Source organism: Leishmania infantum, chromosome 34 (assembly GCF_000002875.2).
Source record: "Leishmania infantum JPCM5 genome chromosome 34".
NCBI lineage: Eukaryota > Euglenozoa > Kinetoplastea > Trypanosomatida > Trypanosomatidae > Leishmania > Leishmania infantum.
Window position 1 is genome coordinate 1,215,976 of NC_009418.2, and position 12,370 is coordinate 1,228,345.

At 57.1% G+C, this 12,370-nt stretch overlaps 3 protein-coding genes across 3 annotated transcripts; all 3 read left to right on the forward strand.

Moving 5' to 3' along the window:
- Positions 1 to 1,965: 1,965 nt before the first annotated feature.
- LINJ_34_2900 (conserved hypothetical protein) lies at positions 1,966 to 3,876 on the forward strand (the record flags this gene model as incomplete). The annotated part of the gene is made up of 1 exon (XM_001468615.1): positions 1,966 to 3,876. One exon carries the CDS (start codon positions 1,966 to 1,968, stop codon positions 3,874 to 3,876), a length of 1,911 nt encoding a protein of 636 aa, XP_001468652.1.
- Positions 3,877 to 9,044: 5,168 nt separating this feature from the next.
- On the forward strand, positions 9,045 to 10,349 carry LINJ_34_2910 (conserved hypothetical protein; the record flags this gene model as incomplete). The annotated part of the gene is made up of 1 exon (XM_001468769.1): positions 9,045 to 10,349. The coding sequence occupies one exon, from the start codon at positions 9,045 to 9,047 to the stop codon at positions 10,347 to 10,349; it is 1,305 nt and encodes a 434-aa protein (XP_001468806.1).
- Positions 10,350 to 11,205: 856 nt separating this feature from the next.
- LINJ_34_2920 (conserved hypothetical protein) lies at positions 11,206 to 11,970 on the forward strand (the record flags this gene model as incomplete). Its single annotated transcript, XM_001468768.1, has 1 exon — positions 11,206 to 11,970. One exon carries the CDS (start codon positions 11,206 to 11,208, stop codon positions 11,968 to 11,970), a length of 765 nt encoding a protein of 254 aa, XP_001468805.1.
- Positions 11,971 to 12,370: the final 400 nt, after the last annotated feature.

A 12,370-nucleotide genomic window follows, 5' to 3' on the forward strand; every position in this document is an offset into this window, starting at 1 on the left:
AGAGCAAGGCACGGCTGCTGATGTCGGTGGTGCGATCTCGGAACGGCGCCACCTTGGAGCGACTTGCGACGGCGAACAAGCGAGTGCCATCCATGTGATGGACAGGGTGTCGGCATGACTGGTACGTGGCCGACTGCCAGCCCTTCGCATGGCTTACTGGCGTGGAGCCTTGGCTCCCCCTGGAGGGATGCACCGCGTGGCGAGCTGCGCAGCAGTTTGGCGAGCAGGGTTCGAGGCAGAGGGCGAGCTCAGATGACTGAGTCGGCGCATGCTGTAAGACGTGTGCCTGCGGTTACTTCGTTTCTCGTGATGTGCCCCTGTGACAGGGCGGGGGTAAAGTTGGGCTCGAGTCCTCTTTGATCGCAAGGAATGCACACGTCGGAGAAAGGCTCTCCTCGCTTGGGCGGCGGCGGCGTTCTTGTCAGGCAGTCCTGTGTGCGATCGTTTTTCCGCGGGAGGGATGATGTTGGTGGTTTTCGGTAGTCGTCGGTGGCACTTCCTGTCCGCTGTGACTATTGCTCCCTTCAAGCGTTGCTCGCCTGCACTGCGTTGCGCGCGTGGGAGAGAGAGAAAAGAAACCCTTCTTTGGTTTCCGTCGATGATCCGTGTTGATGGGATCTTGCGCAGGTGTGGTGTTTACGTGAGTATGCCCACTTTTCTTATTTGTGTTTCGTGTCGTCACACGCGTCACACCTTTCGGGAAGCCCGCGACACCTACGACATCGTCTCGCCCGTCCACAGAATCATTCGACACGCCGGCCGTATCCACCACTCCTGCTACCTATTCACGAAGCAGCGATGAATACCACACCCACAGCACCTGCAGCGGCTACAGTAGAGGGTACAGACCCAAACGAATAACAGAAAACGAAGGAAGAACGTGAGTTCAAGCGGCTGTGCCGCCGCAAGTGGACGCATATGTGTATATGCATGTGCCAGAGAGGGTGAGAGGCGTGCTGGTGATAGCTACCGAGGGGTTCGCCACGTTTTCTCCGCATCTCTCCTATTACCAGCACCACCTTCGTTTCATAAGAAACAGAAACGCACATCACACGAAAGGCAGAGTGGGATGGTGCATGTTCCACTGCTAATGCCGCGCCCATGCAGGTGTGGGCGCTGTATTGAGGCAAAACTATGCGCGCCTGCAGCCTTCCCTGCGTTGCATGTGGCCGGTATATGTGGCAGCGCCCTTCGTGGGCATCTTCACAGCGCCCCCCCCCCCACCACCATCGACCGTGGGACGACGAGGTATCAGCTGTGAGGAATGATACTCTTGTGTGCATGAGAGTCTCACTCTTTATATTCTGTTTCTCTGCGCTCGATCGGTGCACGCAGATATATGTGTGGATGTATGCCTTGTTCCTCTCCATTGCGCTCTTTCACTCGCTTTCTTTTTCTTGGCGTGACGCTGGTGTCCTTCACACCCATTCCCGTATCCACAAACACACACACACACTGACGCACGCGCACACCGCTCGGTATGTCGCACTGAGCAAGCAAAGGTTTGCCGCGTCAGCAACGTACTGCCTGTGCGTTTTTTCTCCGAGTGGTGCCCTCTTCAGTTCACTTTTTTTTTAAGTGACCTCACCCTCGTATTCACTTCTGTTTTTTCTTCTCTGTCGCCCTGTTGTTGTCAGGAGCGCTGTCGTTTGTGTCTTTGCTGCGGATTTCGTGTTTGGTTCCCCCTCTCACTGCCTCTCACCCCTCCCTTTGGGCGTGCGTGTGTGTGTGCCGGTGTGATTTTTGTGGAGACTCAGCAGGGCGCCTCATCTTTACTTCTCACTTCGGTCTTTCGTTCGGTGTACCACCGAAAAATCTTTCTCCCACGCCGTACGGTGCGAAGGAGGAACCACCACCACAACCAAACGGAAACGGCGTCTCGATTTTCACCCGCAGACCCGCTGCTGTGGACACGAAGAACAACCTGCGATCCAGTTTCTGCAGGGATAGCACCGAAAGATAAAGATGCTCCCGGCAACGGACTCGATTCGGATGGGAGTGATCCAGGCGGACGCGGGGGCGCCGACAGCCGCACAGCAAACAGACTGGAGCTTTTCTGCTCAGTTGGATGAAGCTGGCCCCCATGTAAATAGAGTCGCATCCTTCGATGATCACGGCGCGTCTGCCGTGTCTCTCAATGACGCGAGTGCTTCGGCTTTTGTGCAGCGTGCACGCGGCGTGGGCGTGGCGGCCCCCTCGGCCCCAGATCCGCAGCAGCCGGAAGAGGTGCAGGAACCACCCATTGAAGAGGTGGTCAACAGTACCGTGATTCACCTGGACAAGCCGATCGAGCACATGCCCTTGATTTCTCCGCCGGAGTTGAAGCTGGTTGGGCGATGCGTCACCTTCAAGGGCGACACCACTATTAACGGTGAGACCCGCTCTTTCTTTTACGAGGGCCTGATTGGTACGATAAATAAGGAAACCGTCATGCTGATCCACGTGCACCGGTACACCGAGGAGGACTTCCAACTTCACAAATTAGAGCGTCGCCACGCTTTTCGTGCCGATGAAAACTTGAAGTCTTCACAACAAGGCGTCGCCGTCGCGCCGTCGAACTGTGCCGTGGAGGGCATTTCCAGTGGCGGCCACGGCGGCACGGCACGCGAGGAAATCGAGGCAAACTACAGCAACGACAACCTCAACTGCGTGCGCAACCCTGTCGTTGCCGAGAGTATCCAGAAGCCAAAGGACGACGACGACAACTTCGACTTCGACTTCGACCACCATAGCATCAGCGTTACGGAGCACCAGGAGATGCCGGCGCTGTTGAACGCGCTCGGAGAGACACACGCGGAGGAGGCGACGCGGGTGCGCAACCGCATGCAGCAGCAGAAGGGCACGATGGGGCCGATACCGTATGTCACCTTTTCTCGATCGCACATCCACCGCGTTGAGTTTGGAGTCGATCCGCAAAGCAGCTTCTACTCTATTTTCCGTGACCCAACGAAGGAGTATTTCGACATGCAGTGCCTGCGCATGTTCGTGCGGCGATATATTATTCACACCTCTCAAGGCAACAACCCGCGCTGTGTTCCGCTGCGCGCCTTCATCACGTCTCGCTGCAACTGTCCAGACCTTGACAACGATCTGCTCGAGCGCACCACCCGCGAGGAGCTTGCGCACCTCATCAAGATCGACCGAGACGTCAAGCGCGTAAAGAAGAAGAAGGAGCAGAACCGCCGCAACGCGCTGCGCGCTTACAGGGCACCGCAAGGGCTCTTCCGTCTGACCGGCATCCTCTTTCTTACGCATCTGCCGCAGCAAACCCTGAGCATTGCTGTGATGGAGATGATCGTGACGCTGGTGCTGCTCATTTACATGCTCACGACGATCTTGACTGCCGAGCCCAACATAGTTGGCATTTACTTTGCCAAGGTTTACCCGTACATCTTTTGCACGGTTATTGTCTCTGTCCTCGCCACCGCCTGCACTTCGCTTCACGCGATTCGTATGTCACTTCCGATTCGTGACGGCATTTTCGTGGCGTCGATGCGCGCCTTCTTCACACTGAGTGCCACTGCCTGCTCCACAATGGCGATGATTATCATTGGTGGGCATGCGAGTTATGAGCGACTCCTCAGTTTCGTGGAGAGCGATGTCATGGCGCCTCGATTGTGCGGCTTCTACAGTGCTCAGCGGTGCAGCGGCATCACCATCCCGTGCACCAGCATTTACGTGGATAAGAGGCTCTGCAATTGCTTTCACATGCAGTACGACAGCTACCCTTGCCAGTCCATCATGATCGCCTATGTTCAGCGAGGCCTGATTCCGATGGTGTGTCTCGCCTTCATATTGTTCGCCACCTTTTTCTTTGATGGCTACCTGCATCTGCGTCTCTTTCATATTGCCCATCTTCTTGAAGGCAGATTATAGTGCACCTTTTCTTTGAATCCGATCACCGCTGGCTCATAGGGTTGCTCCCCGCCCCCACACACCCTCTCCCTCTTCTCCGACTCTCTTTTCCATCACCATCCTCCGGAGCTGTTCACACTTGTTCTTAAGTGTGTATTCCGCTGATGAGTGTATTGGTACCTTTTTCTTCTTTCGGTTATCTTTCTGTTGTGGTGCTGCCACGGAGAATGGAGGCATTTATTTTGCTTCGCGTGTGCGTGTGTGTGCCTGTCTTGCTCACCTGCCCACGCACCTTTGCCTCTTGTCTGCGCGAAGGGGGCGCCCATTTCGTTGTTGTTTTTTGTTGTTCTGCTGACCTCCTTTTCTTTCGCTTTTCATGGAAGGGCGCCCCGCTCCTCCTCTTTTTTTTTCTTCTCGTCGTTGTCGCCGTCGCTCTTTTGCCCTTCGTCTCCAGGCGCACCCTCTTGTTGCTCCTCTTCTCAACATTCGTTGGTCAACGATTTCTGGGGTTCTGTGTCGGTGTGATGGCTAACGGTGCGTTTACGCGCTGCGAGGGGTGGGTCTGATTCCTCCCTTTGTTTTACGAGTGGAGAGGCGGTGGTAAAGAGAAGCAGAGGGAACGCGCGCTGATGAGACGGAAATCCTACAAGCATTCGGGTAGCAAAAGCAGGCAGATACACACACGCACACAGAGATACAGACACACAGGCCACTATATTATTCGGCCCTCGATACGAGGGCTCATCGGACCCAGAGGTGGATAACGGCAGGGCTTGTCGTCGTGTTGAGCACGCCAGAGTATCTCACCGCCTTCATCAACCAAAACGAAGAAAGCGAGAACTCATTAATCCATTCGTTGTGTGATGTGTATTTTTGTCTGTGAGAAAGTGTTTCTTCGGATGCGCTAGCCCGGCCTTACCTCGTCCTTCGCGTGAAAACAAAGCACGTTCCCGAAAAAAGGCGAAACTTTTCCGAGGAGACGCAAGGGCCCACCTCCTCTGTGTTGCTTCGTGTCTCCCTCCAACGCGCACGTAAGGCACATATAAGAGATGGGGCCAGTTCTGCCCTTTTGTCTTCTTCAGTCTCTACAGCAGAGAAAGAAGAGAGGTACTGTGGAAAGGATGTAGACGCGTATGCGTGTGTACGGGTGGGTGGGTGGTTGTATGTGTGAGGGCAGAAACGAGGCGCCGCGTGACACAGCAGAAGTCTCTTTTTTTTATCATGTTCTCTCTTCCTCTCTGTACTGCACGCTCTATGACACACAACGCAGACCCGCGTTGAAGGGACGATACCCCCACCCCTCCAAAGGCATCTCACCATCGTCGTAAACGTGAGTAGCGATCGAAAAGACTACAAGCGCACAGAAATATATATATATGTTGTCGAACTCTTTCACAGTCAATTTTTTTTTGCGTTTCCTCCTCCTCACGCATCTTTGATGTGTGCTTGTATTTGTGTGTGTGTGAGCATGGGTGTGAGCGCAGCTCGTTTTCGCTATCCTTTTACGAACTTCTATCGGTAGCCATTTTGCTGTTCATTCTTTTTCCCGATACTCTCATTGAGCTCCTCTCTGCTCCTTTCTCTTCCGTGGCTTGCTGTTCTTTCACGATGCTAACTGCTGTCTTATCTGAAAGTTTGTCTCTCCGCGCCTCCTGATGCCGGCCACCTCAGCTTTCGATCAGGATGCAGCACCTACTCTGTGTGGGGAAAGCCCAGAGCGTGCCCTCGTGTACGGCTGCGGACTGTGCGTGCCGACGGAAAGGGCTGGGCTGGCGCTGTGGCGAAGTGGCTCGCGGTCATGATGATCAGGTTTGCACCGGCTGACTACGAGTCGTGTCAAGGATTCGAAACGTACACGCCTCCCCCTCTTGTGTTCTGTGCTTTTGCTCCGACGCGGCGACGTCGAGTGTAGTCCCGGGCCGCGCCTGCGCCGTGTGCGGTGCGGCCGCGGTGGGCTGAGCGGCGCCAAACGGTGCTGGGTGTCCCGGCTCCTTGCCGAATCCTCGCTGCGTGCCTGTGCTCTGCAGGCTGAGAGAGGGTGCGCATCCGGCCCCCACAGGCCTGCAAGGCATTTAGTCTTCCAGGTATTCCGCATTGCGGTGTAGGCCCTCCCCCTCCCCCCCCCTCCGTTCTCCGGGGCAAAGGGGAAGCAGGGATGGCCCGCCCTTGCTGCGATGACGCTGCTAGACGAGCACATGTCACGCCCACCTACCTTTCCACGACTGACCCGGTGGCACAGGCTGCTCTCAGTCGGATACCTAGTGACGTTGCACGCAGTGCTCACGTCATTGGAGTGAATGCGGGCTCGCACCACCCGATGCGGGGCACGAAGGGGCGACCCGGCCTGACGGAGACCATTCTGCACGGTTGGGCTCAGTGTCTCATGTGCATGACGTGCGCAGGCGATGATGACGACGCCCCGACACGGCACGGCGCAGACGGAGCCACGGAGACGTCCCCGCGCGTCACCCTGGCGCTCGACTGCGTCATGTGCGACTGGGGCACCGCCCCCCGCGGCGACCCGGATAGCGCAGCAAGGGGAGGGAAGGCGGGATCGTCCATGCCGTCGCGCCCACCACAACCCCACCACACGGACGCACAACTGCAGAGTATCCGTCAAGGATGCATCACAGCCGGTGCCTACTAGCAGCAGCCACCGAGAAAGCTGCCCCATGTGGTAAGGCCGCTTGTAGACTGCTCTGGACGCGGAAACTGACGCACACGAAAGCCGCCCTTGATGCGGTGCCCTCTGCGTCGCCGGTGCGCTGCCTTCTCGCGGGTATGCTCCTGAAAGAGCTCCGAGGAACCAGGGTTGAGGGATGGGTGCAGGCCTGCAACGCTCTCACCGCCAGGGGCTCTCGATAGTGGGCGTGGATACGGGCTATTCATGCTCCCTCCCCTCCCCTCCCCCCTCCCCACACCACCACTCATTCTGCATGTGCGCTGTGCGCGCCAGCGACGAGACAGGGTGACCGCTACCTCTGCGCGAGAGAGCAGGCCAACATGTTGGTGAAGATGTACCTAGAGACGTCGGCGCACCATCTGGAAGACACACCTGAACTACAGCAGTCCGGCTCCCGTCCTTACCGCTCGCCTGCGCTCACGACTCACATGGAGCAGTCGAGGAGCCCCCGTTTCCGTGCGGAGTCCCACAAAGGTGTGTCCGAGGGCCTCGCGTCTTCATTGTGGCGGGCCCGCGGCGTGTGGAGCTCCACCCGATCACCGAACTGCGCCGTCGGGTCCTCCAGACTCCCATGTGGAGGGTCGCCGCATCACATTGTGGAATGCCGCGGCCTGAGGCGCCTTCCTGCTCGAGCTCACCCGGCATGTACGCCGGCCACCCACCTCTTTCCTCCCCCTACCGTGTTACCCGCGGCACGGACACCCCCGCCACTGCCGTGGAGCAGGGCCCTGGACGCGGCCCGGTGCAACTGCAGCCGGCCCGCCCTCGACGACCAGGATGTGGGCGTCGCGCGACAATGGCCGGGTGAACTGTGTTTAGGTGCGTGTGTAGTTGTGGGCTCGTTCAGGATGCAAGGTTACGTCGGAACTCAGTGAAAAGGTGTATGGTTTTGTGCTTATTCAGTGGAGGATCGGTTTTCTGTACGCCTAGCTTTCGCGTTTGTGCCGCTGGCCGTCTCCGGAGAAAGTCTATTCTGTGCTTCGGTGCCATGTGAGCGTAACGGGGATTCGGTTCCTGTTGTAGATTTTTTTTGGGTGTGCTTGTCGTGTGTTCTTCGACGCTGTCTCGAATAGGCGCTGGAGGTCAGTCTTGTTGAATTCCTTGTAGCGTAAGTTAGGACAGCAAGATCGTTTTCGATTCTGGTTTCAGGCGAGCCATGTGAGGAGATTTGGGCTCTCGGCGAAGAGAAGCGATGTCTGTCTCTCAAGGCACTTCTATCAGTGAGCGAGGTTGGGCGCGCCAGTGGCAACGACCACCAAAATGCGTCTCTACGTCAGCGAAACGTCAGCTACGCAGTGTGAGCTGACAGTGTCTGTTCGGCTACGTGCACTACCAAAGCGGCGTGAGAACGATCGGGCCGTGCTCTGGGCCTGTCCGGGCTGCGGTTTTCCCTGTCTGTGTGTGCGCGCGCGTTTTCTGCTTTGTGGCTGTGTGTGTGTGTATGCCTGCACCGTTTATGATGATAAAGTCCTCTCTACTACTGCTAGCGTCCGATGCGTCGCTGACGATCACCGTTTGAACTTCATCTTTCGCTCCGATCTGAGGGCGCACTTGCCTTGTCTGTGTGTGTGTGCGTGTGCCTAGGTGTGGCGCTGGCCGCTGCTGTATGACGTCACCCCAACCGCTGCTCATACGTCGTTGCCCATCGTATAGCGGTGATATTTGTGGACGGAGATGGCGCGCGAGTGCATGCTGGTGTGTGCGTGCGCGCTCTGCTGCGGGTAGCGCGCGGGTGCGTGAGTGTTGTTGCTCCGCCTCGCTGGTGCATCTTTCGTGTGGTGGGGTCGCTCTCCGACGGGACGCGTCTCTGGTGAGCTCGAAACTCTTATCGCACTGCTAGACTCGAAGCGTGTGCCAGTGGGGACTGCTGCTGTTGGCGCGTGCGCCTGGCTGCTAGGCCTGTGTATCTGTCTTTCTCTCGCTCTCTTGTGTGTCCCGCCGTGTGCGCCGCGTGATGCCATGCAGGTATGCTCCTTTGCCGTAGCGCTCCGGCGCTGTGCCGACAGACATACCACACTCTATCCCAATGCTTAATTCACTTCAGCTGAGGGCGCCACTCGGTGGCAATGTCGGACAGTCTGTGTGTGTGTGTGTGTGTGCTGTGCGCACCAGGGAATGGCGGCTGTGGTGGGCCTCGCACTTGTTGGCGGAGGACGGGTCTTCCCCGGATGAAAGCGACGCATCAAAGATAACATTTTCCCTTTGCTGCCTGTGGCGCGAACCGCAGCACTGCGGTCTTGCCGTAGGAGCCGCAGTACGCGCAGGGTGCGAGGCAATGTGCCTCTCTGCACGAACGCATCACTGCCAAGGATCGCTCCGATGTTCCCGTTTCCTTCTCTGCGCTCTCGTAGTGTGGGATCTTCGAACTCTCTGCACATCTTGCGAAGCGGAGCCTCTCTTGATTTTTTTTTGCGATTGAGCGAGAATATCTATCCTGTAAAAACTCAAGACGCCGATTTGTCTTTTTAGGACTTTCAGGACCCTTCGAGGACAAGTCTGTGCTGCTATGGAGACACCGGCGGTGTATTGCGTCAGCGATGCGGCGGCATCGCTCACAATGGCGGATGATTGGATTCGTGGTTTGTCGAGGCAGCGGCACAAGGCGATGTGCGAGGCAGGCGCTGTGTTCCCGGTGGCGCGGACACGCGAAAGAACAGAGGACGATGAGGCTCAGGCCGCCTCATCCTACAGAGACTCAATCGCGAGGGTTCCCACTAACCGGCTTCATCTCCACATGATGCATCGCCGGCGTCTTTACAAGCAGTACGCGATGGACCTGTCTGTGCGGGCCGATACACACTCGTTCTATCAGCTGATGATGTGGTGCCATGATCACCATGTTTTCCTGCACCCTACCGTGGAAATGACTCGGCACCGCAGCGCGTTTCGAGAGCACGTTTTTCGCGTGAAGGAGGACGTGGACGCCTTCACCCCTCTTCTTGCGATCCCAGAAGACTTGATCATTGGCTTCAAGGACGCAAACACGGAGTCGAGCGACCCATCAGCGAGCACCGACGACCGCAACAACCTCTATGATGCCAAGCGCGAGGCGGAATTTCACAAGCTCAACACCGGCGAGAACAGCGATGCTGACATCTGCCAGTTTTTCTTTGCTTCTCTCGGGATGATCGTCTCCGACCTTATCACGGCCAAGAGCAGCCCACTAACGGATCCTCGACACTTGTTCGCAAAACTGCTGAGTAAAGTACCGACGCTGCAAAACGCGCCGTATTTTGACGAGGAAGTTGTCTTCGACTCCAATGAAACCTGCCTTGCCGATGTGCTGCTGCAGATGATCCGCAACTACATCAGCGGCGGCCCTCTTGTGAACAAGGTACCGTTGCATGAGCTACGCTGGGCTGTCAGTGTGTCCCTGTCGCACTCCACGCCGCTATCTATTGGGGCTGTGCGGTCGATCGGTATTGTCCCGGTGGTCCACCTCTTCCCACACGGCGGAACAGCTACAAATGCGTACGTGGTCGCACGAACCTCGCGTGAAAAGTCTGCAGAGAAGATGGCCACCTTCTTCAGAGAGAAGTTTGGGTATGACTTCCAGGGGCAGGCAAACGGCAAGTGGATCTATGTCGTCCCGGAGCGGCCGCTGAAGGCAGGTGAGGCGATTAACTTGCAAGCCATGGCACCAGTTTGCGAAAAGGACAGCGAGGCCGAGCAGATGTGGCGGCTGTCGTGCGGGACAGTGCCAGAGTCGTACATGTTGAGCGCGCAAGCTTCCGCTCGGCAGGAGGCCGCGACACGCTTCATTGTTGAGCAGGGCGAAGCTCTGTGGAAGGCGTCGAAGCGATCGCTATAGGAACCTAGTTGATCTCGCCCGGGCGCCGACGCCACTGCACACGATGTCTTCTCGTGTTCTTTTTCTTCTTGCCGTTTCTGGGAGGCGTGCTGGCGACGGAAGCGCGTCTGCCGACTCGATCGTGACCCAACACGAAATAATGCTGCGTGCCTTGGCGCGGTATTCTCCCCCCTCCCTGCCACGTTCTCTGGGTTCGTAGTGTGCCTAATTCCAGGCGCGGGGATGGAAGGCGCCCTGGGCCACCCGTGGTCAATGATGCGCCTCTGGTTCTTGTGTGCAAGTGCTTGACGCACACACCTATGTGCACGGTCTTCGGCCGAGCTAGCAAGCATTTCCCCTTGCCTCTCATGCCTTCAAACACCTCGCCCTTCCCTCCCTCACCGCCTCACACATCACCCCTGCCGCGCCTTGCGTGCGACGGCGGCCGTGTCTCGCCGCCTCAAGTTTCAAAGAAGCGGTCGGCTCTTCTGTGTGCTTCGTGTTCATTGGGTGGCATCCACAGTGTTCAGCGCTTTTGCTAAGAGGTGAGCGCGCAGGCGATGAAAAAAAAAGGTAGCTAAGCGGATCTTAGCATTCTTGTAGGCTTTCAGGCATCCACGGCGGCATTTATTTAGAGCACGTGCGCGCACTGGAACCGAGACGCACGTACACACACTCACACACACGTGCACCAGTACATCATACCCTCCGCCCGTTTCTCACTCTGACACGTGCCTGGCCTTTTCGCGGTTGTTTAACGGCTGAGGGGCTGAGTTGTGTCGCTTATGTGGTGTGTGCGCGTGCATTCTACCCCTTTCTCCTGCCAGCTCCTTGGGCGAGTTTTCCTTTCTTCTCCCCACGCTTTATTGCAAGCGCAATGAGCCATAGCCGACACAGTGAGAGGCGAGAGAGTCGCCGCGAGCGGCGGAAGGAAAGTCGACACAGTGTCAAGAAGCACCACCATCACCGCAGCAGCGGCGGCAGCTCTCGGCATCGTCATAATGTCATTAACGAGAAAACTCCAGTGCCGCGCGACTTTCACTGCCACATTTGCGGCAAGACGCACTGGACAGTGTACTGCGATCGACTGCAGCAGCATCCGGAGAACTACCCGCTGATGGATGCAGAGCGGGGCTGCCGCCAGTGTGGTCAGCAGGGACACTCGGCGTCGCAGTGCCGCATCAAGAAGTACCTGTGCCGCGACTGCGGTGGCATGCACGACACTCGCGACTGCGTCTTCTCCCACGTTGGCGAGGACTGGTATGAGTTCTATGATCCCAAGACCCGCCATGTCTACTATGCGAACTCTGATGAGTCTCAAATCCAGTGGAACCCGCCAACGCATCAACTTGACACCATCTACTGGTACTGTAGTCGGTGCCAGGTGATGATATCCGCCAAGTTCCGCGAGTGTCTTCTGTGTCACTCCATCCGCCCTGAGTCGAAGCAACAGGAGACGCTCACAACGGACTCCGGCTCGGACAGCAGCAGTTCCAGCTCTACCTTCAGTAACAGCAGCAGTAGCGATACCAGCTGTATCAGCCCCAGCAGTAGCAGCTCCGGCAGCACCAGCAGCAGCGATAGTAGCAGTGACGACGACGAGCGAAGCGCCGCTGGAAGGGTCCGTGATAAAGCACCGTAGGCTCATAAGGGCAATCGATCTAGATGCCCTGTTTCTGAGCGCTGCAATCTGTTTTTCTTTTTTGAAGAACTTGCTTTCACCACAAGCAAGGCAAGGGGAGAGGTTGCGAGGTCAAGATCCAAGTGCAGAGTTTGGAGACGCGTGCACAGCCAACCTTCTGCCCTCTCCGCCTCCCTCGATGTCTCTCTCTACGTGTGTGTGCGTGTGTAATTGCGGATCGTCACTCGCTTGGTTATCATTATTATTTTTCTCTTCCTCTTTTTTTCGCGATTAACCACCACCACCTCCGACTGAAGCAAAAACGCCGACGGTGAGGGAGGGAGGAGCGGGGTGGGAGCGAGGCGGCTGGCACAACGCCCACAAACAAAGCAAATAGTAAGAAGCACGGAGCAAGTGAATC